The 26,250-nt window shown below is 41.6% G+C and overlaps 1 protein-coding gene across 2 annotated transcripts in view; it reads left to right on the forward strand.

Moving 5' to 3' along the window:
• Window positions 1–21,763, forward strand: part of MAP3K21 (mitogen-activated protein kinase kinase kinase 21) — a 60,678-nt gene extending 38,915 nt beyond the window's left edge. Inside the window, exons 5-10 of one of the 2 annotated variants that reach the window (XM_074316662.2) lie at window positions 2,029–2,269; window positions 7,809–7,931; window positions 13,622–13,772; window positions 14,073–14,170; window positions 16,925–17,702; window positions 19,022–19,159. In XM_074316662.2, the coding sequence (XP_074172763.2) occupies window positions 2,029–2,269; window positions 7,809–7,931; window positions 13,622–13,772; window positions 14,073–14,170; window positions 16,925–17,694 (1,383 nt within the window). In that variant the 3' untranslated portion in view covers window positions 17,695–17,702; window positions 19,022–19,159. Of the gene's footprint in view, window positions 1–2,028; window positions 2,270–7,808; window positions 7,932–13,621; window positions 13,773–14,072; window positions 14,171–16,924; window positions 17,703–19,021 lie in introns of both variants that reach the window. The other variant, XM_019712885.3, reaches the window with a different exon arrangement.
• The last annotated feature ends 4,487 nt before the right edge of the window (window positions 21,764–26,250 follow it).

Raw genomic sequence — 26,250 nt, forward strand, 5'->3', positions numbered from 1 at the left:
GTTTTTATTCATGAAATCATTGCAAGGAGATTCACATTTTAGCTTGGGACCTGGGATTAAAAATGGTTTCTTTTCCAATTACCGTAGCAGTAACACAAAAAGCCTGTGTTGCTTTTTTGAAGTTGCTATCCTTATCTCTTCCTCATGCCATTTCATTTCACAATAACTAACTGGATTGATACCAACACCACTGAAAAGTAATATCTTAACAAAAGGGCAGACAGTAATGAGTTAGAAATTGGAAGTTGATGGGAAATTATCCTCTGTCCCCAAATACACTACAGTAATCTCTCCAATTTGGACAAACTGGTTGGAGAAAGCCAGCAGTTAAATAATGGATTCCAGAATTTCTTTTTTAAATATGTAACATTTTCTTTTTTTTCTTTTCAAGCACAGTATAGTAATTTATATCTGGTACAACGTAATGAAGAAATACCAGTCTGCTCTGTAAGTAAGAATCAGCTGGTACACATTAGCAGAAGTGATTTGAATATCAGTTGGTCTTAAGTAAATTATTTTTCCTGCAATTCTATTTATGAAGTTCGTTTACAAAAATAAATTTAAAGAATGTTTCAAAAGTGAATTTCAGTTCACTTTGGTAGAATTACCCTAAGTTCAGAATTAGTTTGATCTGAATAAATATATATTTTTTGTTTTTAGCGCCCCCCAGTCTTTTCTTGATAGTATCGTATTCATTTACGGAAGGGTGGTCTTCTGTGTTCGTTCTCCTTTATGATGACTGTACTGGCAGTCTCCAGTTAGTCTTTGAGCCGGTCTGTAAAAGTGCAAGTGCTTGGTGGGACTCAGGTGGCACTTTAGTCCCAGGTTCAACACTGGTTTCTTCCACAAGCCTCTATCTTAGTTTCTTCACACATCATCTGTTCGAGGGGGGCCTGTGAGAAGTGTGCCTGATTGGATAAAGTAGGCCATGTTTGCGCAGCACTCACACCTCAGAGCCAAAATTCCACCTGAGAAGGTGGAGTTTCTAAAAGGTGTTTGGTGTTACACTACCTTAGATTAAGTTTGTCTGGAGCAGTGTCAATCCATGTTTGCAGATGCCTTGATTTCTGGGTGAGGGCTCCGTTTAGGAGCTGGGAACTAGAAGGGGAAGCAGTCTGGACTGACAAGAATATTCCTGTGTCTGGTAAAGAACAAAACACTTTGCAGAAATGAAATAAGAACAGGGCTGTGATTTTAAAAACTCATAGAGTTCTCAATTTGAGTTAGTTTTGAATTATTTAAAAAATTGAATAATTTTTTTCTTATAGGAATAAAAGTATTCTTCAGTTCACAGATTTTCTATTTCTCAGAAGTTCAATAATTCTAAAACAAAACTGAGAGGAATTTAGACTTTAATCAGAAAGTATCATGACGGGAGATTTTTAAAAGTTAATTCATGTTATCTGTGAATAAAGTGATACTTTCCACCCATCCATGGGATCCTGAGAAGGTTTTTGGAACTGACTTATTTTCCATCAACTTATAATTTTAGAGGTGTCTCATTTTCATTTCTGAGGGGCCGTCAGCTGACTCCTAACACATTAGCTTTGTTCTTCCCCTTAATCTCACCACCAAGATGTTTTGATCTCTAAGCAAACTCTTAAATACCCTAAGAAGTCCCTAAGCAAAGAAACCTGAACTGCAGTCTTTTGTAACCAGGATAATTATCCCTTAATTAGCCAAGCTCTAACGTGTGGCTTTATTCCAAAATGGATCACTCGCATCTCACTTGGTTGCTATGTGCTCATGTACATTTCATGTGTCAGGTGATGATAAAGGCAAGAGGAAACGAGAGACACATGCCAAAATCGAGGTGACAATTTCCCGATGCCTCTTTTAGGGTCATAAAGCCCAGAGTCAGGTGAGGTGTGTGCACGGGCTTGGGTTTCAGCCCAAGCTGGTGGTGTGCCCGGGAGGGCTGCGACAGCCTGCATGCAGACGGCGCTGTGCCGTGCGCCCGGTGACCAGGCGGTGGGACTGAAGCGGAGGGGGGTCTTGCTTGCTGGTGACGCCGTCTGTCTGTCCCAGGAGCTGCGGTCCCGCGAGGAGGAGCTGACGCGGGCCGCCCTGCAGCAGAAGTCCCAGGAGGCGCTGCTGCGCCGGCGCGAGCAGCAGCTGGCGGAGCGCGAGATCGACGTGCTGGAGCGGGAGCTCAACATCCTGATATTCCAGCTGAACCAGGAGAAGCCCAACGTCAAGAGGAGGAAGGGGAAGTTCAGGCGGAGTCGTTTAAAGCTCAGAGACGGACACCGAATCAGTTTACCCTCAGGTATGACTCTACCTGTTGCCGAAGGTTCTTGTCTGTCACCTGTAATCAGCTGCTTTGTGTCGTCAGAGGTGGGGAGGCATGGGGGATGAGATGCTCGCGTTAAACCAGTAAGTATCTCGAGTGGCTTGCTGCAATTCCTGGTCATGATGTCCCGACCTGATGCGTCTCCGCGTAGGCATCTGCACGAGGCGTGCGTTGCAGTGCATGGCAGGCTGGGTACCGAACTCGCAGCGCACTTCCTTGGCTGGATTCTTAGCTTTGAAATCGAAGCAGAATTCCGTTTTAGCTGATTGCCCTGAGCCGGCATTGCATGGCACTGTGAAAGTCCAGAACAGCAAACCATTGCTATTTCATCAAGTGTATTGCTTCCACAAGGACTTGGTAACTGAGTTAATTTGGGACATTGAAGATGCTGTTTGCATCTTCAACACAATACAGAGGGTGCCAAAAAAAATGTATGTGCATTTTAAGAAAGAGAAACTATTAAAATTGTAATACTCAATATATACCGATAACAAAAGATGAATACAAGTCACGTGTGACTTCTGCAATTACAAGAGGGGCTCAAAGTGGTTCCCATCAGCATCCAGACACTTCTGATTACGGCAAACTACTGCTTGAGCAACATTGACCAATGTGTCCACTTGTGTACATTTTTTTTGGCACCCCCATATATCAGTACTTCAGTTTCTTTCATCTGTGGATTGAAAATCCTTCAGGTATAAAAATAAGCCAGTACATCTAGGGAAGCTTTTAAAAATACTTTTTAAAACATTGTGATGATAACATAAAAGGATTACATGTGTTAGGAGAAACTACACAGAATGGAAAATAGCAAACATATATTAATTCATCAGATTAAGTTCTTTACTGTGTTTTATATTTAAGAAAAAACCAAATGCCCCCTGTATTTTGTAATTCTTTCTAATACTGGGGAAGAATGGTGACAGAACAAGAGCTGACTACACTTTTATAAAATGTGCATTAAATATCTATATATCTGTATCTACCTCTATTTTTCTATATATGTATTATCTATTAGAGTACTTTGGGATTCTAGTGTTTTCCTAAAATGTCTGCTAATGGCATGGAAATTTAAATAATGCTATCGACAGTTTTGTTTTATATGAAGTATGAATACATTGTCCTGTAGAAATACTTATTACAGAATACAGGACACCTTGCAGTTTACTGTGACTTTTTAGATTCGTGCAGAAGCCCTCACAAGATCAGAAAAGTGCTGGTACGGGGTAGTCATGCGTACATTGTACACATTATTGATTATTTGGTTTGATGAGGTGAGAATAGGCTATGGGTCCATATTCATCTTACTTCAACCTCTGGGAAAAAGAAAAAAGTACTTTCCCAGGTTCTCTTCTGATGTTTGCTTTTAGCCAAATTGTAACTTTGAGGACCACTGGCTGGACTGTCTTGTAGGGCAGACATAATTTTAAATCATCTATTTTATTTATGATGAGGCTTCTCCTTTCAGGTATGGATGATAGAAAAATTTAGAGGGGCACTAGATGTGAGCTTTCCTCTCCAGTTCTTAACTATGTTAGCTTTCTTCTGTCTGTGTTGGGACTATGTTATCGTCAGTAATATTCATTGATTCACTTGGGAAACTTTGGGGGTGTGGCTAATGAGAAACTGATGGAAAATAAACTTGGGAGAAAACATTAAATCACTCCAATGATTCTTAATCTCAGGATCGCTGAGGTCAAACTCTCAATCTGGTTTTTCTTCTCAAATGTTGCTTGGCTAATACCTTGCGTTTATTCAAAGCAGACTGAATATATTTGACTAGTTTTGCTAGATTTATGTCATTTTGGATTGCACTATTTGGCTTTCCTCTTTCTGAGAATACAGGGGACATTTTAGTTACACATTTATGTTGTGGCACTTAATAAAAGATTATAGTTAAAATATAACCAAAAAATATATAATGCTCTCATAGTGTATAACAATCACACATTTATAAAGCACTTCATCTAAAATAGACTGTTTCATATCTATGCGTAAGAATATTTCTTTCTTTTACCACCTCCCTACCCCACACCAGTCAGGCATCGTGTTCTGCTGAACTGTTTTCTTGCTGCTGTTCTTTACTTAAGCAGCTCTGCCTGGCCACGTATTTCCTAATTTCTTACTTGGTAAATGGCAGAAGTCCCCCATCTGGTACTTCATTGCCATTTGCTTTGTCTTCCGACTGCCCTCCACCCTACCATGTACTTGTATTTCTCAGCAATTAACTTTAAGCACCAGTTTGAACCTGTTGCAAAACCTTGCACAATTTTCTGGTTCAACAAACACCTGAGGATCTACCATGAACCAGGGATTGAAATGAAATAAAGCTGATTTCTGCCCTCATGTTACTGATAATCAGAGGAGACATCCACTCAGCAAAGGGTTCCTAGGCCCTTTGATGTGCCAGGTGCTGAGCCGGGTGGGACGGGAATGGGATGTAGGTGAGGTGGAGGCGGGCTGGCCCTGCCCATACGGAGCTGACACTGTATTAGGGGAGGGCAGACCTTATGCTAATAATTCAACATCCGTATTTTCGGGCCAGAATTATTAACTACTGTGAGGGAAAAGTCACATGACAGTGATTAGCAGAGAGATGTCACCTGGCCTAAGGAGAGCTTAGAAGCTTCTAAAGAAGTCACATTTAAATTGAGACTTAAAGTAGGAATTTACCAAATACAGGGGGTGGAGGGGTGGGGCAGGAAGAGAACAGGCGGAGAGCACATGCAAGGAAGGCTTGATTTCTTCCAGGAACTGAGAAAAGACCGGTGGGATCTGACCAGGCATTGGCACACTAGGCCCCGTGGGCCACATCCGGCCTGGTTTGTACAGCCCACGAGCTAAGAATCGTTTATACACTTTTAAATACTCGAAAAGAAGAAGAATATTCCCTGACACATGAACATTGTATGAAATTTAAATTGCAGTGTCCCAAGTTGTATTGGAATGTACTCATTTCTGTGCTGTGATGACTGCTTTCTTACTACATCTGCAGATTTGAGCCTCTGTGACAGAGACCACATGGCCCACAAACCCTAAAACATTTGCCGGGGGGCACTTACAGAAAAACGTGTGCTACCCCAGGGTGACCAGGGTGAGCTGGAGCGACTCAGATTCGCCAGGGCATATAGAGTATGTTACATTTTGATTTTGATCTCTAACTTTAGAGTCATGAGAAGCCTCTGAAGGACGTGAAGTGGGGAGTGACTTGGTCAGGCAGGTGTTTTTAAAAATATACCTAGCTGCTGTGAGGCAGACCAGAGGGGCCAAATGTAGATGCAGGAAGATGGATGGATCAAGGAACTGTAGCAGCCTCGGCCTGAAATGATGGTGGCAGTGGAGACGGAGGGAACAGAAACAATCAGACATGTATTGAGTATTTGTTAGGTCCTGAGTCCTGTGCTAAGTATTTCTTATACTTCTTTGTATTTAGTTTCTCAGAGATGTCCTATAAAGGAGGAGTAATTTTATTTACACTCTTGTAAATGAAGATACTGAGACTTAAAGAGGATAATTTGCTTTCCCCAAATCCATATGGCTAGTAAATGGGAGTTTAAATCCAAGTTTGCTAACTCCAGAACCTAGAATATAAACTTCTCAACTATAACTATGAGAAAAATAGATACCACGGAATTTACAAGACGCTTTGTGTATGATTGGCTATGGAGTGCCCGGGAGAAGACAATATCAAGAAAACTTTTCATATTTCTAGCATGAATAACTGGATAGATGTCTTGCCTACAAAATTCCAACTCCTCATTTCAAATACCAGGTGGTTCATTAAAGTTCTTTAAAGTAGCACTTTCAAAAAGGTAAATTTTAGCTGTCTTGCACATATGAACATGTGTCCAAGATTTTATTTGACTCATTAATTAATAAGGGAACCAATTAAAATGGGTTCAGATGAGAGTTTGAGGCGCTAAGTATTTATGGGCCTTTTAATTAAATATTAGGACTAGATCGTTAGGTTAAACACCAACCTGATGAATGTCCAATGTAGCAATAGACTATAACCTTTGGGATTGTCTTTTTCGCCAGACAGAAATTATTTGCATCATCACCAGACAAAATCTACAAGTTAACCTCTGCCCCTACTGGGTTGTAAAAATAACCCCATAAGTAGGAAATTAATCAAAGGTTAATTAAGCTCAGCACTGCACCAAAAGAACACCCAGTAATTCTTTACCTGTGTCTGAGTTTTCGATAATTTTTTTTGACAGTTGACTTAGTTTTCTCAGATACTCTCCTTTCCCGTCTGGTAATATTACTCTTTCTTTCATGTATTCCTGTAGTTCTTAGAGCATCTCTGTCATGACAACTACCCTACCTTACAGTTCAGTGATAATAACTATCATTCTAGAGTGCCTTGACTACGAAGTGCTTTTAACTGTGGGAGAGCAAAAAGTTCTCCTTGATCCACTTAGGGTCCCTGGAAGGGTCTGAAAATTAAACTGACAAAGGGAAAAGCACAAAAATGTATTTAATGTAAGTTTTACATGACACGGGAGCCTTTGTAGGGAAATGAAAATCTTTTTTTTAAATTTAAATTAAAGTTTATTGGGGTGACAATTGTTAGTAAAGTTACATAGATTTCAGGTGTACAATTCTGTATTACATCATCTATAAATCCCATTGTGTGTTCACCACCCAGACTTAGTTCTCCTTCCATCGCCATATATTTGATCCCCCTTACCCTCATCTACCACCCCCCTCCCCCCTTACACTCTGGTAACCACTAAACTATTGTCTGTGTCTATGAGTTTTTGTTTCTTATTTGTTTGTCTTGTTCTTTTGTTGTTTTTGGTTCATATACCACATATCAGTGAAATCATATGGTTCTCTGTTTTTTCTGTCTGACTTATTTTGCTTAGCAAGGAAATGAAAATCTAAAGAAACAGAGAGACTTGGATTTTTATACTAGGTTTGGTAAAAAGTGGGCAGTCATGTAGAAATGTGACGTGTCCTGTACCCCATCATAACCTACATTTTCTGTTTCAATCACCACAGCAACCCTGAGTATTGTTGCCCCCACTATGACACTTGGGACAGGGTCAGAAAGGTGCCGTACTGGTTTGAGGTTCATAGTTTGTTAGTGACAAACCAGGACTCATCTAAATCCAGTCTTCTAATTCAATTTTGTTTTTAACAATGTCAGATGGAATGATGGTAATTCCTTCTTCCTGGATCTAAAGATTGTAGAATCTAAAGTACTCAGTGGTATTTCTCTCTCTCTCTCTCTCTCTCTCTCTCTCTCTCTCTCTCTCTCTCTCTCTCTCTCTCTCTCTCTCCCCCCCCCCCTCCCTCTCCCTCTACCTAACATACTGCCTCGGAATCATTATTTATTGACTTGAACCCTGAATAGAAGATAAGTAAAAAACAGACGCTGAGATATACTTCATTCTTACTGTCTGGCAAATTATGCTTTTATTGCTATGTGCTATGCTAAAGACGTGGCTGTAAAAATAACTTAAAACCGTGAAATCCCAATACCTCCTTTTTTTTTCACATCTAACAGATTTCCAGCACAAAATAACTGTGCAGGCCTCTCCCAACTTGGACAAACGGAGGAGTCTGAACAGCAGCAGTTCCAGCCCACCCAGCAGCCCCACCATGATCCCTCGGCTGCGAGCCATCCAGCGTAAGCCCTCTCCCAGCTCAGCCTTCTGGGCTGTTTCTGTCATTAATTAACTAGGATTCAACTTAAGCAGACAGGCTTTTGTAGCTGGTTGTAACTAAGCATGTGACATTTGCGTAATAGGTGTCATGACTATTTGGAAAACAAAATTTCATCTTACATTCCTTAACCTAATTTTCTTACATTCACAATATTTTTATATTCTATGCAATTTGTGATGTGAGCAGGCCACAGAGTAGAAAGGACCATACCTTGAGACAACGGGTTAAACACTTGGATACAAAATTAGCATAACCTAATTCTATCAGTAGCATATTTATGGATATTCTGAAAAATGAAATCAGGAATTCAAGGTGACTTCCATTTCTTTCCTTGTTTTGTAAAGAAAAACATATTTTGCTTTTTGAGATTTAACTTTAACTTGCTCTCTTAGTGACCAACCTAGTACTTCAAAATACCCTGTAGTATTTTTGTTTTAGAAAGAGCATTCTGCCTTTATGGAAAAATACATGAAGTTAATTTTCCTGTCACCTTTGCACTGGGAGAGTTTCAGATAGACCCTGAATCAGTTTAGTGGGATGAAATAAAATGAGTAATTATTTTTAGAAGTGAGTTCAAAAAACCTCAAAAGTAGGCTAAGCAAGAGTGTTTAATACGTATGTGACTAATCTGGCATTCAGCCTAAATTCCTGTATCAATTAATTTACATCCTCTCCCTTCTCCACCACACGTAATTCTCCACTGCTTACCATCTTTATTTGGAGAAAAAAAATTCCAAAAGAATAGTTTCTCTAATCAGGCCTGCAATCGTTTTGTGTGTGTGTGTGTGTGTGTGTGTGTGTGTGTTTTCCCTTTGGGTAATGAAAATTTTGGCACCAGCAGGTTTTTCTTTTTGTTTTTGTTTTTCTAGCTTCAGGACACCAGTCTCTTCACAGTTAAAGGAAAATAATCTAAATAAATGTATAATAATCTAAATACATGTATAATCTTAGAACTTAAAGCACCATCGTTTTGTTATAACTAATTTGTCTTTCTGAGAACGCGCTTTCCATGAAGCCATACTTTTCATCTTGCCTTTGCCCAGATGGAGGAGGGGCTTAGTTAAAGGAATCAGAGGGCACGGGGCTTATTTCTCAGCTCTGGTGAAGGGACAAGGGAGCAAGAAGTCACCACGCCTCTGGTTCTGCCCAGCTGTTTCTCTGCCCTCTTCTCTGTTGTCTTCACATCCTTTTTTTTTTCTTTGTACTTTAGGACTTCATTAGTTTTTTTGAGCAGTTTTAGGTTCATAGCAAAATTGAGTAGAAAATACAGAGATTTCCCATAACTGCACCCCGATCCGCTCCGCCACTATCAACACCCAGTGACTCAGTGGTAACATTGGTTACAATCAGTGAACCTATGTTGACATGTCATTATCACCCAGAGTCCACAGTTGACACTGGGGTTCGCTCTTGGTGCTGTACATTCTGTGGGTTTGGACAAACGTGTAATGACGTGTATCTGACATTATACAGTCATGTGCTGCTTAACCATGGGCACACGTTTTGAGAAATGCATCTTTAGGCAATTTCATCCTTGTGCACGGACACACGCCTAGAGGTCCAGCCTCCTACAGTAATTGTACGGTACGCGCCGTACTTCTGTACGACTGGCAGCACAGTAGGTTTGTTCACACCAGCAGCACCACAAACACGTGAGGGATGCGTGTGCTGACACATGATGATGGTTACATCACTGGGCAATAGGACATTTCCATGTCCATTATAATCTCCAGGACTCCCATGTTACATGCGGGTCCGTCGTTGACTGAAACGTCGTTATGTGGACGTGACCGTAATAGCACAGAGTGTTTTCACTGCCCTATCAGCCCCTATGCTGTACCTATTCATCCCGCCAGCCCAGCGCCTGGCAACCGCTGATCCTTTTACTCTGTCCACAGTTTTGCCTTTTCCAGAATGTCATATAGTAGGAATCCCACAGTATGTGGCCTTTTCATTGGCTGCTTTCACTTAGTACTATGCATTTAAGTTTCCTCCCTGTCTTTTCATGACTTGATAGCTCATTTCCTTTTAGCACTGAATAATGTTCCGTTGTCTGGATGGACCATAGTTTGTTTATCCATCACCTACTGAAGGACATCTTGGTTGCTTCCAAGTTTTAGTTTTGGCAACTGTGAATAAAGCTGCTGTAAATATCCATGTGCAGATTTTTGTGTGGACATACATTTTCAGTTCCTTTGGATAAATACCAAGGAGGGCGGCTGCTGGATCACATGGTTAAGAGCGTATTTAGTTTTGTGAAAACCACCACTGTCTTCCACAGTGGCTCTTCCATTTTGCATTCCCACCAACAGTGAATGAGAGTCCTGTCTTCACAATTTGGTAGCTGAAACACCGGCCTCACTCAGGTGGGGAACTCACACCTGGACAAGCCTGGCGAGGCCCATGATTTGTACTGAATTGAATACTGTGGAGATTTCAAATCAATTCTAACACTGTGGGGTTCATCACAGGGAGCAACCCACTTCTCCCCAAACAACAGGGTCCTCAGCATTCACTCTCTGATGTGACAGGTGGAAACACTGGAATTCAGATATCCCAACAGGACAGCTGTGTGTGTAGGAACTGTCTGTTCATGTTCGTTAGCCTGAGTCTTGGTCCTCTTTCTACCTTGGTCCCCAGGTACTCCCAACAGCTTACTCTCGTCTTCGTGTCTGTGTCACTAGCCTGCGTAGGTGTCCCGTTTTCACAACTCAGTATAGTGTGGGAGCTGAGAGCAGGGTCCCTGGAGCCACACTCTCTGCGCTTCCACCCCACCTGCACTGTGCTGTGACTTGGGACAAGCCCCATAGCCTCATCACGCCTCAGATTCGATTTCTGCAAACTGGAGATGAGCTCTGCAGGAGCTGTTGTGTACAGGAGCAGAGCAGGGCTGTGAGGACAGGACCCTGCGGACGTCACTCATTCACAGGGTCGCCGGGAGTCAGAGCTGACTCCACAGCACATAACACACACAAAATGGGCATGGTAGCAGTTTAAAGGGTCAAGTGGATAAAAAACACTTAGAACGGCACCTGGCATGTGGTCAGAGCTCTGTATGTGTTGGCAGTTGATGTGTGTTCATCATTTTTATTATTATTCTGAAGCTCTTTGTGGCCTTATGGTCTCTCACTGTCGCCTGCCTTTTGTAGCATTGGCTAGACCCACTGCAGATTCTGCCTCCCAGTTGGATGAGGGCAAACTAACATACACACCTGACTCGGCAAGGGACTTCTTTTCACTATGACCTCTAGATGTTGTCAGGAACCATTTCCCCTGCACCAAAGATGGTAAAGTTGAGTGAGAAAAGCTGATTATGAAAGCATTATAAGAAGCAAATGCAACCTCTGAAACTAAAGGAAAAAGTAATTATATGTATTGAGAGAGATGGAAATCCTGTCCATGAACTTGAATAACAAAGTGATTAGCCCAAAGATTGTTTCAAGAATAGGAACATGAAGGGCCTTACAGACTAAACTTGACTTTGGATGAAAACATGGATATTTCACCATCACACAAAGAATCACTGTCTACTAAAAAGAACACCTTCTGATATCTGCACACATTTTTTTCTTAGCATTTTTTCTTACTATTACTTCCTGTGGCTTATTCTAATGATTGGTATTGTTAAGTGATGTCATATTTAGGGCACTCTTCTCTTTGAGAATAAAAAACAGCAGAATTCACTAATCCTCTGGGGATTTCAGGTTTCAGGGTATGTCTTACGGTTGATGTCTTAAAACAAGGGGCAAAGCCCACCTCTTCCCTGTTGTGAATAGAATCAAATAGTGGAAAAGTGAACCACAGCCTCCTGCTGTGTCAGGAACCTGCTGCCACTGCACCCCCAGGGCCTGTTTCCCAGTGACAGAGTATCATAAGTGATAGTAACCTTGGAGCACTTAGTTTTCCAAAGAGGTAGATACAGGGTGAAGTCGGTAACCAGCCCCCTTTCCAGCCTGTTCTACTCACAATCTGCATAACAGAAACCTAAAGAGCTCTGCTAACTAAACATGCTGATGAAGAGTAGATGATGGCTTAGGAGAGGCAGACACAGTAAATCGTAGGCTCCATAAAGGCAGAGACCTCTGTGACCCAGCCCCTGGCGCGATTACAACCCTTACCATCCACTGAACACTTGCTAAGTGTCGGCGCCATTCTAAACTGTTTCCACGCGTGAATCCATTTAATTCTCAAGACATCTTTATCAAGTAGGTACTATTGTGATTTCCGAATGAGGCACAGAGCAGTTAAGAAACTTGACCTAACTCGGCAGCTACAAAGTGAAACTGGATTTGAACAGTCTCCAGAGTGGAGGCTCTTGACCCCTTTCCAGTACAGTAAAAGTTCAATTAACGTTGAAAGCGAAGAGAAAACAGAAGATGAGGAAACAAGCTGAGAGACTGTTGCTGGCTCTGGGCCAGAGGCTGGTACACTGTGTGGTTGAGATAAACCTCCAACCGAAAGCTTTCCCTGCTCTACTCTGCAGCTTCCGGGAAACCAAGATGGCTGACCCAGTCCTCTCTAATTCTACTGTAAGACTCGTAATAAATGCACATGTCATTCGAGATTGTCAGACACACACACATGTGCACACACGCACGCACATGCATATAGACCATAAACACGTACATATATATACACATTTTAAAATGTAGAAAACATTGAAATGCAAATCAAATCAAGCGTCACTCATAATGCTGCCAGTTTAAAAAATGATATAAAGAAGTTCTATTTCCCTCTTTACATAAGCAGTCACCTCCCTTAAAGGTAAACACTGTAATCAAAGTTTGATATCTAGGTTTACTGATTTCTCCTCTGTGTATGTGTGGATATACACATGTGTGCATAAACACTTAATTTTCAGTGAAAATGGGTTAAATGTATATTATACAAACATATTTTTACATGTACCTCATGTTTTATGGCTGCAGAATGTAGGTATGTCATAATGTTTTAATTGTGTGTTTGGAACATCTAATAAGTTACACTGGACTGTGTTTCTAAGTGTATAGTAATAATAGCAGTTTCACAGTTATTTCCAGGTCAGTTGTAAGTGCACGTAAAGGCTGGAGGGACAGCATATATAGATCTGCAAAATGTGGACATGAAACATTAATATAAACCTCCCAGTGAGGTGAAAAAAAGATAAGCTGTGGGCAAACTGTTAAGTATTTTCAGATTTTCAAAGGTAACTGTAGCCAAAGTGCTGTGATAACTGAGTGAAATTGATTATTAATGAAAAATTGGCTTAAGTTACAATTTTAAAATATACCTTCAAAGTTCAAAACTTGAATTGATGTGGTTAAAGAGTTAGGGTACTAAGTTTGTTTTAACTTAAATGTTCAACTTGGCTCTTTTATTTTCCCCAAATAAAATGAAATCCTAACTGTTGCAGAATGTTAAATAAATAGATAATCAGATTGCTGCAACTAATTTACCTCGAATTTGTATCTTTTCTTCTAATTTATTCCGCGTTTCTTGCTATTTTTATTAGAAAAAGAAGTTTGCTATTCGTAGGGTGAAAGAAATCATTTCTTCATTGTTTTCGTGTTTTTTCATTGTTTACAGGTTTTGAGTAAGGTAGTTTCACAACTGATTTGATTGATTTAAGTTTAAAATGTTTTAATTGGTTAATGAGTAATGCTCTCTGTTTAGTGACTTCAGATGAAAGCAATAAAACTTGGGGAAGGAACACGGTCTGTCGCCCAGAAGAATTTGAAGATGTAAAAAGGAATTTCAAGAAAAAGGGTTGTACCTGGGGACCAAATTCAATTCACATGAAGGAAAGAACTGATTGCAAAGAAAGGTATGTGTCTGACATCTGGTGGTTCCAGTGTGTACTGTGACAAATAGCAGTGCCTTCCAAAATATCACATTGGCCAGACTTCTTAAAAAGAAATCAGAATACTACAGAGCTACCTGAATATTAATTTAATTTCTAAGATGAGTCTATCATACTAAATCAGTTATTATTTAGTTAAGCAGCTGAAAAATTCTCTGGTATATTTTGTCTCATTTTAAGGTTTTATTTGTGCTTTATTATCTCTTCAAAATCTAATTTGCCACGTGGTTCTACTATATTAAAATAAGCATCTTTCTCTTGTAGAATAAGACCTCTCTCAGATGGCAACAGTCCTTGGTCAACTCTCTTAATAAAAAACCAGAAAACCATGCCATTGGCATCACTATTTGTGGACCAGCCAGGTATGTGCTTCAGGAAACAGAATCTGTTTGAGTTAGACTTAGCTTCCGAGTGTTCTAGAAGCTTTGCCTCAATAGTCTCCTTGGGTCATCCCGGTAGCAGTGTTGTTTATACCTTTACTTCAGTTCAGAGTTACTTCCTGTCATGTAAATCTTCATGGCTGACGGTAATTTGGCTCCACATTGTTGGGAATTTGTCACTCCTAATCTTTACCAGAAAAATTAGTGTTATAATTACACACAGCCAATTTAATTTAGAAAAGGAGACAGTAAATAAGAAAATGCAGACACGCTGAAATTCCTCTGGATTAAGCGTGAGGTCTTCTGGCTGTATGGCCACCTCCTGACATGATGAAATTTTGTCAAGCTGGTTAGTTATGGAAAACTACTGCTTGGAGAGTGTTATTAGGTTGGTCCAAAAGTAATTGCAATTTTTGTAATTAGTTTTAACCTTTTAAACCTCAATTACTTTTGCACCAACCTAATACATTGGAATCTCTATTTAAATGAATCATAATTATTTTCAGTATTCAGCCTTCCTATTCAATATTCACATATTAAAAGGTTGAAGAGGTATGGAAGGTGTTGAAAAACTTGAAGAATTGTTATCACCAAAGAAGAGAAAATCAATCTTTATACTTGACAATCTAAGGTACTTTATCACTCACTACACACGTTCAGTTTTCTTCTGTTATCGTCATGAGGACAATGTTGTCAGTGTAAATATGTCCTTAAATACATTTAGGAATACACCAGACAGGTGCTCTGTCAGAATTCCTGGGTAAATCATCTCTCTTGTCAGATTTATGATTGTACTCTGACTCCTTGTGCAGGCATGTTTCTACGATTTATTGTCAAGCACTTTGAGGACTAATGAAGAACAATTAAAACTAATAAACCTGTTATTTCTATGGTACATATTTCATTATTTATAACTGTTTGTCCCGATAGAGGGATTAATCAGAGAAGTTTTCCTGCTTTCTCTCCTTTAATCCTTTTAGCCTTTCGTAGAGTATTTTGATCCTATTAAAAGGACAGTTACAGGAAATAAAAGGATATTATTTGGCTGACTCAGCTCGGTCTCCATTAAGTTCCCTCTGCAGTTCACTTGAAGGGTTGATGAGCAAAAGGTTTATACTTGTCTGTCCTGCCTCAAGGCCCCCTCCCCACCCGTCTTCTAAGCATCTGTCTCAGCTCCAGCCATTCCTGAAAGCCTTGCCTGACTCCTTCACTGAAATAGTCCCATCACGCTGCCTCATCACCCGTTTTTATTTATTCATAGCTCTTATCTGAAATTCATGTGTGTCCACATTGACACCCGTACCCGTACGGTATGTGCTCTCTGTCACCCCCAAACTAGAAAGCCACCTCCATGAAGGCAGGGATTTTATCTGTTGAGCTGGCCACTCTGCTGCCGGTGCCCGGGACACAGCAGCATTCAGAGTCAGCCTAAGTCAGTCTGAAAGGACTGTCTGACCTTATAGAGACATTGATTATATTTACCTTGGTTTGGGGGCCGCTAACGCTTCTCATGGGTCATGAAAAGGGCTGGGAAAGATGCTGATGGATCGGTGTATGTCGTGAGGAGGGAAGTGTACGCTTACTACATGGAAGCACATGTTAGGAGACGCTCAATATGCTCAGACGTCTATGAACTTCATCGGGTGATGGCATCTCCCCTCTTCTGTTTTTAAACGATGGACTGATTATTTGTTAGTTGTTCCATATACTGTGCATTAAATTCACCAAAATGCATTTTGTGCCTATTTGATGAAGGCACTACTCAGGGAAGAGCCCTCAGCAGATAAAAAGCCAAGCACGTGGTAGTCTGAAAGAGTCTTCTGAGGGCAAAGGGCGCTGCGTGAGCAATGTTACAGAGTGGAAGGGGGACAGACGGAGAAAGAGTGGGGCAGGCTGAGGAACAGACAGCGATGGGAAGAGCACGTGCTAATGGGGGAAAGCTGGCATCCGGCTTGTCTCGATGACAGAGCTTGCTTCAGCCATAGTGGGGGATGTAATAGCATAGCAGAAAAATAATTGGAGGTGCTGTTTTGGATTGCTTTGAACACCCAATCAAGGAGTTTGCTGTTCTCATCACTCACTGCTGGGCACCTAAATGATAAGAATTACCGCCTCCTCTTCAGCTAGTAGGATCTGTTACCCTTTGGGACTCGAACCCCTCTGGAGAAACTTCCTCCATTGCAGTGGCTCCCAAACTTCAGCAAAGGCTGTGAAAACACAGATCGCTGGCCTGTAGCCCTAGACTTTGTGACTCCATATCTGGAGTGGGCTGGGAATTCATGCTTCTAGAAGTTTCCTGGTGATGCAGGTGCAGCTGGCTGGGGAACACACTTTGAGAACCACTGATCTGATGCATGATGGTTCTTTCATACACAGGCCAGCTATAGGAAACGGGGCCTGACGCGTTTCTTTAGCTGAGGCAAAGGCACATTTTGTCTGATAAACCACAGGACTTCTGGCTCTGTGTACGCGTTTCTGTATCTCGATGACTTCGTTTCTGCAATCATTTTATTTTCCATGCTTGTGAAGAGCGATTTCCTGAAGGACCGAAAACAGCAGACGGTCTGCTTGCCGGCTCCTCTGCAGGGACCTTGAATACCCACCCCTTCCTTAGGATCTGCCTGGACCAACTGTTAGAATATTTATTTGTTAGATTCTAGCTTTATTTCACGTACAGTTTAAATGATTTTTACTGTGAAATGCTACTACTATGTGTCTATTTTTACCTTTATTTAGGTGCTTGTGAAGAACCAAAGCTCTGCACTGATGGAGTAGAACACAGAAAACCAAAGCAAATGAAATTGCCCAGTCCAGCCTACGTTGACCTACCTCTGTGGAAAGATGGCCAGAGGGAGAACCCAGTGGACAGCGAGAGCTGGGAGGAGGGAGCCTCTGGGAGCCCGGCCGCTGGCACGCCTCAGGTGACCCCTACCAATACTCTGAGCAGGTCACCCCCCAAAAAGAGGATGGAGTCTGCTTTGTATGGCTGCACCGTGCTGCTGGCATCGGTGGCTCTGGGGCTGGACATCAGAGAGCTTCACAGTCCACAGGCTGCTGAAGAGCCATTGCCCAAGGAAGAAAGGAAGAGACGCGAGAGAATCTTCCAGCGGGCTCCGAGGTCCCGCAGTGGTGCCAGTGCCTCCAGCAGGCCACCATCCACGGGCGAGGGGGCCGGCAGCCCAGCCTCACTGCCCCCACCGAGCGCCCTGCGCCTTCTCTCTGTGCCTTCTCTCTCCACAAAGTGCCTACTGCAGACCGAGGGTGAAGATTCATTCGAGGGCAGCACACACATTCCTCATGACCCCAGGGTGCCCGCTCCAGAGCTTTGCCCTGCCGTGGGAGGAAGCAGTCGTGAGGCCGATGGTGGAGTGTGGAGACGCCTGTGTCCTCCCTCCGCAGAGCAGCCCCGTGGGAATATGCCTCCTGGTGCTCCGTCAAAGGAAGGGGCGACATGCCACAGACGGACCATGTCAGACGGAAGTGCTGCTCAGGCGCCACGTAGGTAGTGATGCAGGTAACGGGTCCTGGTACCGACACCAGTGTACACATGACAGTGGAGCCTCCCAGTCTGGATGCCTCACAACTGATGACACTTACACATTTGTTTTCACTGTTCACATACATCTTCGAATTTTACCCTACTCTTTCATTTGGCTTTAGTTTAACTACCATTTGGATTCTGGGAAAAGTATAATTCCATTTCAGTAACTTCAATATGTAACAGCATATTAACTAAAACAGAAAGAGCATGTGGAGAGTAACTGCCCTGCGTCCCTCGTGGTAGAGAAGACAGGTCGTTTGTCCAAATCAATCATGAGTGGGAGAGCCAGAACTAACACTGGCCACCTCACCTCCCCCATCACACCTGACTTCTGTGTCACCCAGCTTCGCAGCTCAGTTTGTGTGCAGATGGATTTTAGCAGGTGTAAGAGTCAAATGGCACACTAGGTGCCCTGGGGGTCAGCTGTTATTTCTTCTGTATGTGAAGATAATTACAACTACTTCATAGATCTGTTGTGACTATGAAGTGAGATCATGTGTCTGAAAGTTTTACATTTTAGATTGTAACATGTTCTACTAGGGTTGGTTATAAAGTATCCAAAAACTGAAACTGATTTCATTCTGTTTATCTTTTCCTCTCCCTCCTCTCTTTAAGTACGGTATCTAGGCATGATTTTTTTTTTTTTTTCAGATTGTTCATTGCCTTTGGATAAATTGGTTTATTGCCCTTTTGTAATACAATGAAGTATTTGTGATTTATAATTGCACAAGGAGAAATCCTAGCACAATAACCCCATAAGAAACCTTTTATCCCCCTCCTAATTATAAGCCAATAATTATTTGCTAGAGTTGTAAGAAGTCAGTTGGTTCTTCAGAACAGAAAAGAGAAAGGGTAACATGTAAACACCTGACCGCTCTCCATTTTCATTAGTTTTTTGAAACATAATCTGAGAGTGAAGTTTAACCATATTAACCATCATTTTTAAAAGTCCTAACTTCACTCTCATCTAATCCATTTTGAAATCTACCATGTTCATAAAACAATTCTAATGATCACCGACCGGTCCAAGCGCTTGAGTGGAGACTTAGTCCATTTCCAGACAGTTTCCATAGTTCAAAGCATTTTTTCCAGCCTTGCAGGGCTTTTTCATAAGAAATCAAGCAAGCATTATGTCCAAACAGTTTTAAAATGTTTGTGTTCAGGGCTGTTTTTTTTTTTGTGTTGTTGTTGTTTTTTACCCACTTGAACCGCCATCGCACTTATTTTTCCCAACACGCCTTATTTTAGAAGTCACGGTCGTGTAATCACACACTGTCTTTGCTCTCTCACAGCTGCTGCGACTCTCATCTCAGGCGCAGGAGCCCCCGCATTGCCACCTGAGTGGGTTTTGGGGATGCCCCACTCCTCATCCGGCCCTCACAGTAATCGGCCAAGAGAGGCCCTGCTTGGAAAGCAAAGAGCCGTCACTGTGCCACTGCCTCACCCTCCGTCCCTGAGACGCCCCGTGGATGCCCCGCCGGCCGCCCAGGGAGCGGAGGCTCAGCCTGCACAGGCCAACCCCGTTGGAGCTGGTCCCGGGCCAACCCCCAACCGCTGCCTGGGTGCCAGGGGCAGAACTGCCTCGCACGTGCCTTCCTTACTGGACGCTGACGTGGAGGGTCAGAGTCGGGACTGCACGCTGCCTCTGTGCAGGATGAAGAGCAGATGCAGCCGGCCGTCCATATACGAACTGGAGAAGGAGTTTCTGTCTTAAGTGCCTTGTGCTGTCCCAGCATTTCTTTTAAGGTGAACAAATTAAAACAATGTGTCTACCTTTGAACTGCTTCATGCTGCTGTGTTTTCAAAAGCTGTGGCCATGTTCCTAATATGGTAATGGATGTCTGACTTCCCCCAACATGTACGGGGTCACTGCAAGCTGTCTGCATGTATTTTTTCCACTGGATTCCTACCTAGTAACTTGAAATACACACAGGTGTAAAACAAGAAATGTGCAGCCACGTAAAACTGTGCTGGTAGAATTACCTTAAGCACCGTTTTCATGCTCTGCTCTCACTTAGATCCTGGTCTGCCAGTGCACAGGGATGCAGGGAGCTGCACTGCTTTGCTTCCTTCCTTCTTTCGCTTTCTTTCCCTTTTCCTCTTCTCTCCTCTCTCTCTTTTCTTCTCTCTCTCTCTCTTTCTCTCCCCCCACCCTCCGTCCCTCCTTCCCTGCCTCTATTGTGCAACAAAAAGTCAAAAATAATGTGATATTAGTAAGTAAAGGTATCTATTTTTTTAAAATGAGGTCTAAAATAGATGCCAAGCCCTATTTAAACTACCTAAACTCAGCACTAGGTTTAGAATACATAAATAGGCCCAATTCTCACCTAAATTATGCACTATTTCTCTCTTTGAGCAATTCTACTGAATGTAACTTGTAAAAGTTTTACTGAATGTAACTTTAAAAATGTTACCGTTAGAAGACCAGAATAGATTTTTTTAAAGATCCGCACGGATCATGTATCCCTGAGAGCTACTCAGATGTAGGCCCTTCCTACTGTAAAAGGTTCTTCCTTCTTCAGTAGCCATGTATTTGGTCTCCAGAAGGGTAAAGCTTTTTCTTTGTAGTAGAATTTTTAAAAATTAAGTGACACAGGTATCATGTATTATAAACACTCATGTCATTTAAGTTTGGTTTTCTCTATTTAAATGCATAATTAATAATCCCAAATACAATTGGAGAGAAACACTGCCAAGTCAAGAAATAGCAATGCTGTTAGAATTTAAGTATTTTGTAGTTATTTCACATTTCATTTAATTGTGAACAAATGTTAGACATTTGTTGAGATAAGCTGATATGGTGGAAAGGACAAATATATTACAGATTGTTCTCAGATATGGGTTTATAAAATGGACCTTTGGATGAGGATTTTAAATGATTTAAAATTATAAAGGAATGACTTATGAATCATACCTAGATGATACAAAGAGACTACTGAGTTACGAAACAAAAGTGGTTATCCAGGAGCTTGGTAAATTTGCCTGGGTTTCTTTTGCTAAATCTATTTTGTTCCCCTTCTGTAACTAGAATATGGTTATTCATATGACAGACAATAAATGTTTAAATTTTTCCATATAGTGAAAAAGTAAATTACAAACTTTACTTGATATTTTATTTAAAAATTTACCTTCTTTAAGGTTTACTAACTGAAATGTCAGCAATTTAAATTAAATCAATTATGATAAAATACCTACCTATATAGAGAAAAAGGAAAGTTTTATTTGGTCATTTTGAAACATCTCAGTCACCTAGCCGGTGTGGCCCAGCAGATGACGAGCAGGGCATGAAAGGATTATAGTAACATGAGCACATTTTACCCTAAAGAAAACAGTCTTCTGTTTAAGATTGCAGCAAAATCTCAGGTACTTCTTGCGTTTTGTTTTATTATTGTCCATTCTATGATTTGGGTTTATTTTTGGGTGGCTGTTGAATTAGACCATGGTGTTCTGGTTTCCTCTAAATTTTACCTCATTTGAAACTATGTTTGGCTGCTTTGTACTGAGTCATTCAGGACACGTAAGTTCCAGCCAAAAGGGAGGGGGTGCCTACAACATACATGAAAGAAGAGGTACGGAAAGTGGGTTCTCAGTTTTGCTTCTACCAAACATTGTGTGGGGTCGGGGGCGTGCAGCCTGTCATCTGTCTTGTCCCTCTACGCTGGTCCTGCTCCTGTTTAGCTTTATTTTAGTCGTCTCTACATTGTAATTAATTTAGAAATGAAGCTATTTAAAAAGATAATTGCAATTTAAGGACTTGCTCTCATGTTACTGCAGATAGCTATTTTTGGCCGAGATCTATTGTACATTTGCGATTTTCTCTGTGTATACTTAGCAGAATCTGGTTATTTATTTTCGTATAGACGTAATAGCTCACTGAAAGATAAATTAAGCTGATTTCTATTAGTCAACAATTAAGGTGCTCCCACTGCAGAGGTGAGGCCTGGGCCGAATATGCTGTATTATGAAGCCTTGTGAGTGAAACAGATGTTTACATATTGTCTATTTTTTTAATAAACGTTTTTTTATAGCTATTAGCCCATTTGCCCCGTGGCTTTGATCTACTCCTGATGATTGTGACTAGAGTTTGTAATCGTTTATTTTGTATTCAGTTTGTAATGGTTTATTTTGTATTCGATTAGGAACAGTACGTTAATAAAGATTACTAATGCTTAATAAGCCAGGTGTTAACTGAAGACGATTAAACTGAAGACCACTAAATGAGTAATGGAATTAAACATTAGGTTGGGGAAAAAAAAAAAAAAAGGTAATTGTGGATTAACAGGTTAAAAATAATTGCAAGAACCGCAATTACTTTTGTACCAACCTAATACCTGTTTTAAAGGGATAGTGAAATATTTTATTCCAAGTGTTGTTCGGTTTACGTATGCATTGAGAAGCTGCATTTCCTGGTGAGACTCTGCAAGTCCAGCTTCTCAGAAAGTGCGCTTTTGCAGCAAGGAGTTTGTATAAGAACTAAATGTTGATGCTACAGGAATGTGACTAATGAGCCATGTTAAGTGTTCACATGTGTAGTAAGTCAGAAGGATTTCAGAAACCACCAAACAGCTGGTCATTCTTACTAAGTGATAAAAGCTTGGGTGACAAAGCAGATCATAGCATTCCATGCAGCTCCAAGCATCCCCTACCATGAGAGAGGGAGGGAAATCCAGCCTCTGTTGAGTAGCTCCTAGGTTCCTCTGTAAGAGAACCTCCTGTTCTCTTTAATAACATTGTGAGGTAAGTAGTACTGTCTGTATTTCATTAGACAGTAAATCAACACCGAGAACTTTGGTAAATTTCCAAAGACCTGCCCGTATCTGGTCACTAACATCCTACCTGTTCACCCTTCTAACCATGTGCATAGCACAGGAGACAAGACATCTGAAATCAGAGCTTTGTAAATGAAATGCAAAGAAAGCTAAGGGAGTTTTTCATTCACCAAAAAGAAGAGAATTTTTTTAAAAGTTAGAATTCTACAAATGTACGAACACTTATTTAAAAGCAATGCTAACCATGGTTTACACAGTGGGGTGCGTGTAAGGTGAAATAGGAAGTATTAAAACACCTCTAACAGATCAATTCAGAAAAATGATGGGTTTATAAACACGGTGAAATTAAGAACTGCAGCATAAATGGAAAATAATTGGGCTTAAGCTGTCTATACCCTTTGAAAAGGCCAATGTGTTCAAACACAGTGAAAGGTGAAGCCTTAATGAATGAAACTGATGGACCGTACAGTGGACCCAAAATTCGCTATTTTTCAGCCCAGCTGAGCCTGGTGGGGGTGGAGGAGCGGGCAGGAGGGAGCAGGCCGTAGGGCACATGCCACAGACTCACTGCTCTTAACAAGACTGAGTATCTTTTGGAATAAATATGTATTTGCTGGGTGCACTTAAGACAATTCCTAGAGCCTTTAAATTTTTTAAAAAGCTAATTTTCATCAGTTGTGCTTATTTCCCTGGTCAGTGGGTCATTGGACCTCCTCATGCAGCCATCCCATACATGGAACCTCTTGTTATTATATTATTTCACAAAGCCGATTACCAACTCCTTCTGAAGCATTTTCTCCTATTGGCTCAAGGACCATCACGTATCTAAATTCATGGTGTTAACCCCATGGCTTTAAATAAATGCACTTTAAGGCAAATCACTCAGTTTTCTATCTCCAGCCCCATCCTAACCTTAGAGCCCCATTCGGACATATTCTGCTGCTTTCTTGTCATCTCGCCTCAGATGTCTGAGGCATTTCAAGCCAGACATGACCCAAATAATAAAATTCTGGAGTCCCTGCCTTCCCTCAATTTGCTACTCCCTTAACCTTCCTCCTGTAAATAGCACCAGCCGCGGGGAGTTACAGCGCCACCCCACAACCCCAGCCCCACCAGCGCACCTGCTGGATTTGAACCCAGTCTGAATCTAGTCGATGCTTTTAAACCACAGGAAGAAGTTTGTTTGTAAAGAATTAAACATTTGGTCGTCAATAAACATCACTCACTGTCAGCATGTTGATCAAAGGGTAGTTGAAAGAAAGTAGAAATTAGTTGGACTGGGACTTAGGGACATTGCTATGGAGGATTCTGAATACTGGTGGAAGGCTTTGGCACTGCACTGTGCATTAAAAAGGTTTTAATTTGGAGTGTACATTAGAGAGAAACGCGGGGCGGGGCGGGGGGGGAGAGAGAGAGAGAGAAAGATTTACTTTAAGGAATTGTCTCGCAAATGCAGCGGCTGGCAAGTTCAAGTTCTGCAGGAGAGGCTGACAGGCAGGAGACCCAGGGAAGCACTGACGTAGCGTGAGTCGGAAGGCCGGCAGAGGCAGGATGCTGAGAGGAAGGCGGGCAGGGCGGCTCCTTCAGAGGCCCCTCTCATTGGCCTGAAGGTGTTCTCCCTGTGTCTTCTCATGATCTTCCCTCTGCATCTGTGCTTCCCCAGTTTCCTCTACTAATAAGGATACGCTCTCTCATGACTCATTTCCCTCCTAACTACCTCTGCAAAGACCCCCAAATACAGTCACATTCTGAGATACTGGGGTTAGGGCGTCAACATATGAATGGGAGGGGCAATTCATTCCATAACAGACTGGAACAGCTTCCAAATACTGAATATGAAGTCATAAATATGACCATGTAAAACAGAGAAAGAATCTCTGGAGTCACAGGAGAAGATTTTACCCGGTCTCATAGCAAGAATAAAGAGGAAAGGGAGCACATGAGGCGAAGTGTCCAATCTCTACATCAGGGAGGACTGGCTGCAGGGGGCAGAGAAGAGTAAGTGGTCAGTCAGGAGGGAGGCTGTGGGCATCGACAGGAAATGAAACACCCTGAGGAGGCTTGGCGCACGGATTAAAAGGGGATCATTCTGGGGAGAGGCAAAGTCTGCCATTCTGAATGATGGAAAACTCTAGAGACTTCCACTTGGCGGGTGGAGCTGGAATTTGAGACAGAGGTTGGAGTTGGAGAGAGATTCTGGATTCATTGAATTTTGGTGATAGTTCAAGATGCTGAATGACTCAGAGGAGGAATGTAAAGAGAAGAAAGCCGAAGAAACCTCTCTGGAAAAGAGCGATGAGAGCCAGGGCGGGGTGCAGAGAGGAAGGACAATTCACGTGGGTAAACATAACCCAGAGAGTAGAAAGCATCACAACTTCTCAAAGCCGTAACAAAACTTTGAAGGCTAATATTATCTGAGAATTACCCCCATTCTCTGGAGCTAGCAACACTCATTTCCCTCCTGACTGGAAGTGGACGCTCACCAGCTTTATTAAAGGAAGCAGCCCTACTGAGTGCTGCCTCCCTACAAAATCCCAGGGGGCTATGATGTCAAAGAAAGATAGTTCCAGGACCACCCCTCGTCACCCTTCCTCCTTGCTGATCTTTTCTAAAGGGTAAAGATACAGCACAATGGCACAAACCACATATAAACGTTCCCCATTCTTAAGACTATAGAAGATGGAACTAATATTGTCACCATTATCAGATCTCAGACATACTGATTAATTTTCCAAGCCCCACTGGTCATCTTGCCTCTTGTCAGTCCCTACAATGGCCACTGGATCTGTGTCAGTGATGGCATTTCCCTCCTGGTGTTAGCCCAGCCCAGCAGCAGGACACACCCCTGGAACACATCTGCAGAGACAGCCAAAGTGGACTGCTGGCAAGGACCCGGGGGGAACGTTTTTCTCAATCTGGATGTCAAAAGTCAGAACACATTCTAATGGAGTCTCTCCAAAAAGTTTTAACTTAGTCTATCAAGTAACACTTTCCACAGGAAATAAATATCTAGTTGTATCACATAAATCTGTAAGAAAATATATTATCTGAAAAAAAAGATTCTGCTAAAGAATGAAAATTTGTTTTTGTTTCGGTGTTTTGTTTTTTTTTACTTAAGATTTGATCATATAAGAAGCAGTGGCCCATGACTGTTCCAAAGTTCTAATTAAAAACTAGAAAAATCTCTATGTTTAACCATAAAGGCTTAATAAGCATTGACTTTTTTAATAAGCCGAGTCTTTTCCTCTGGAACAAGTAGTTATTCATAGAGGTGCAAACATGATTCGAATACACGAATTTGGTAATAGTTGTTCCTTATATCTCTTCATTTCCCAAACTCAACATACGTTTTACAAATTGAAGAATCCTGCTTGAATTGAATTTTCTGCTTTCTGCACACTAGATGGCACTATATACATATGATTTCACAAACAAGGAACCAACATAGCTGGATTATCTGAAGAATTGCCACCAAATTTATACCCTTAGAAGAAAAAGGAAAATAATGGATGTGATTTGGGAAGGTATTGAAAAGATGAGAGAGCAAAAGAAAATGGTTTTCCAGGGATGGTTACACAGGAACGAGACGGTGATCTTTATAAAGTGATCTTTTTTATATATCTGCTCCAAACAGGGAGATAAGGAAGGAGTTTTATAGCTGCTTGTTAGGTCCAGTCCCCAAATGTCTAAATCAGCCCAGGAAGAATTGAACCAGTGCCTCATGCAGTAGGTGTCCCACCATCAAGCGACAC

The sequence above is a fragment of the Rhinolophus sinicus genome, chromosome 6 (assembly GCF_057876585.1).
Source record: "Rhinolophus sinicus isolate RSI-liver-muscle chromosome 6, RSI-T2T, whole genome shotgun sequence".
Taxonomy (NCBI): domain Eukaryota; kingdom Metazoa; phylum Chordata; class Mammalia; order Chiroptera; family Rhinolophidae; genus Rhinolophus; species Rhinolophus sinicus.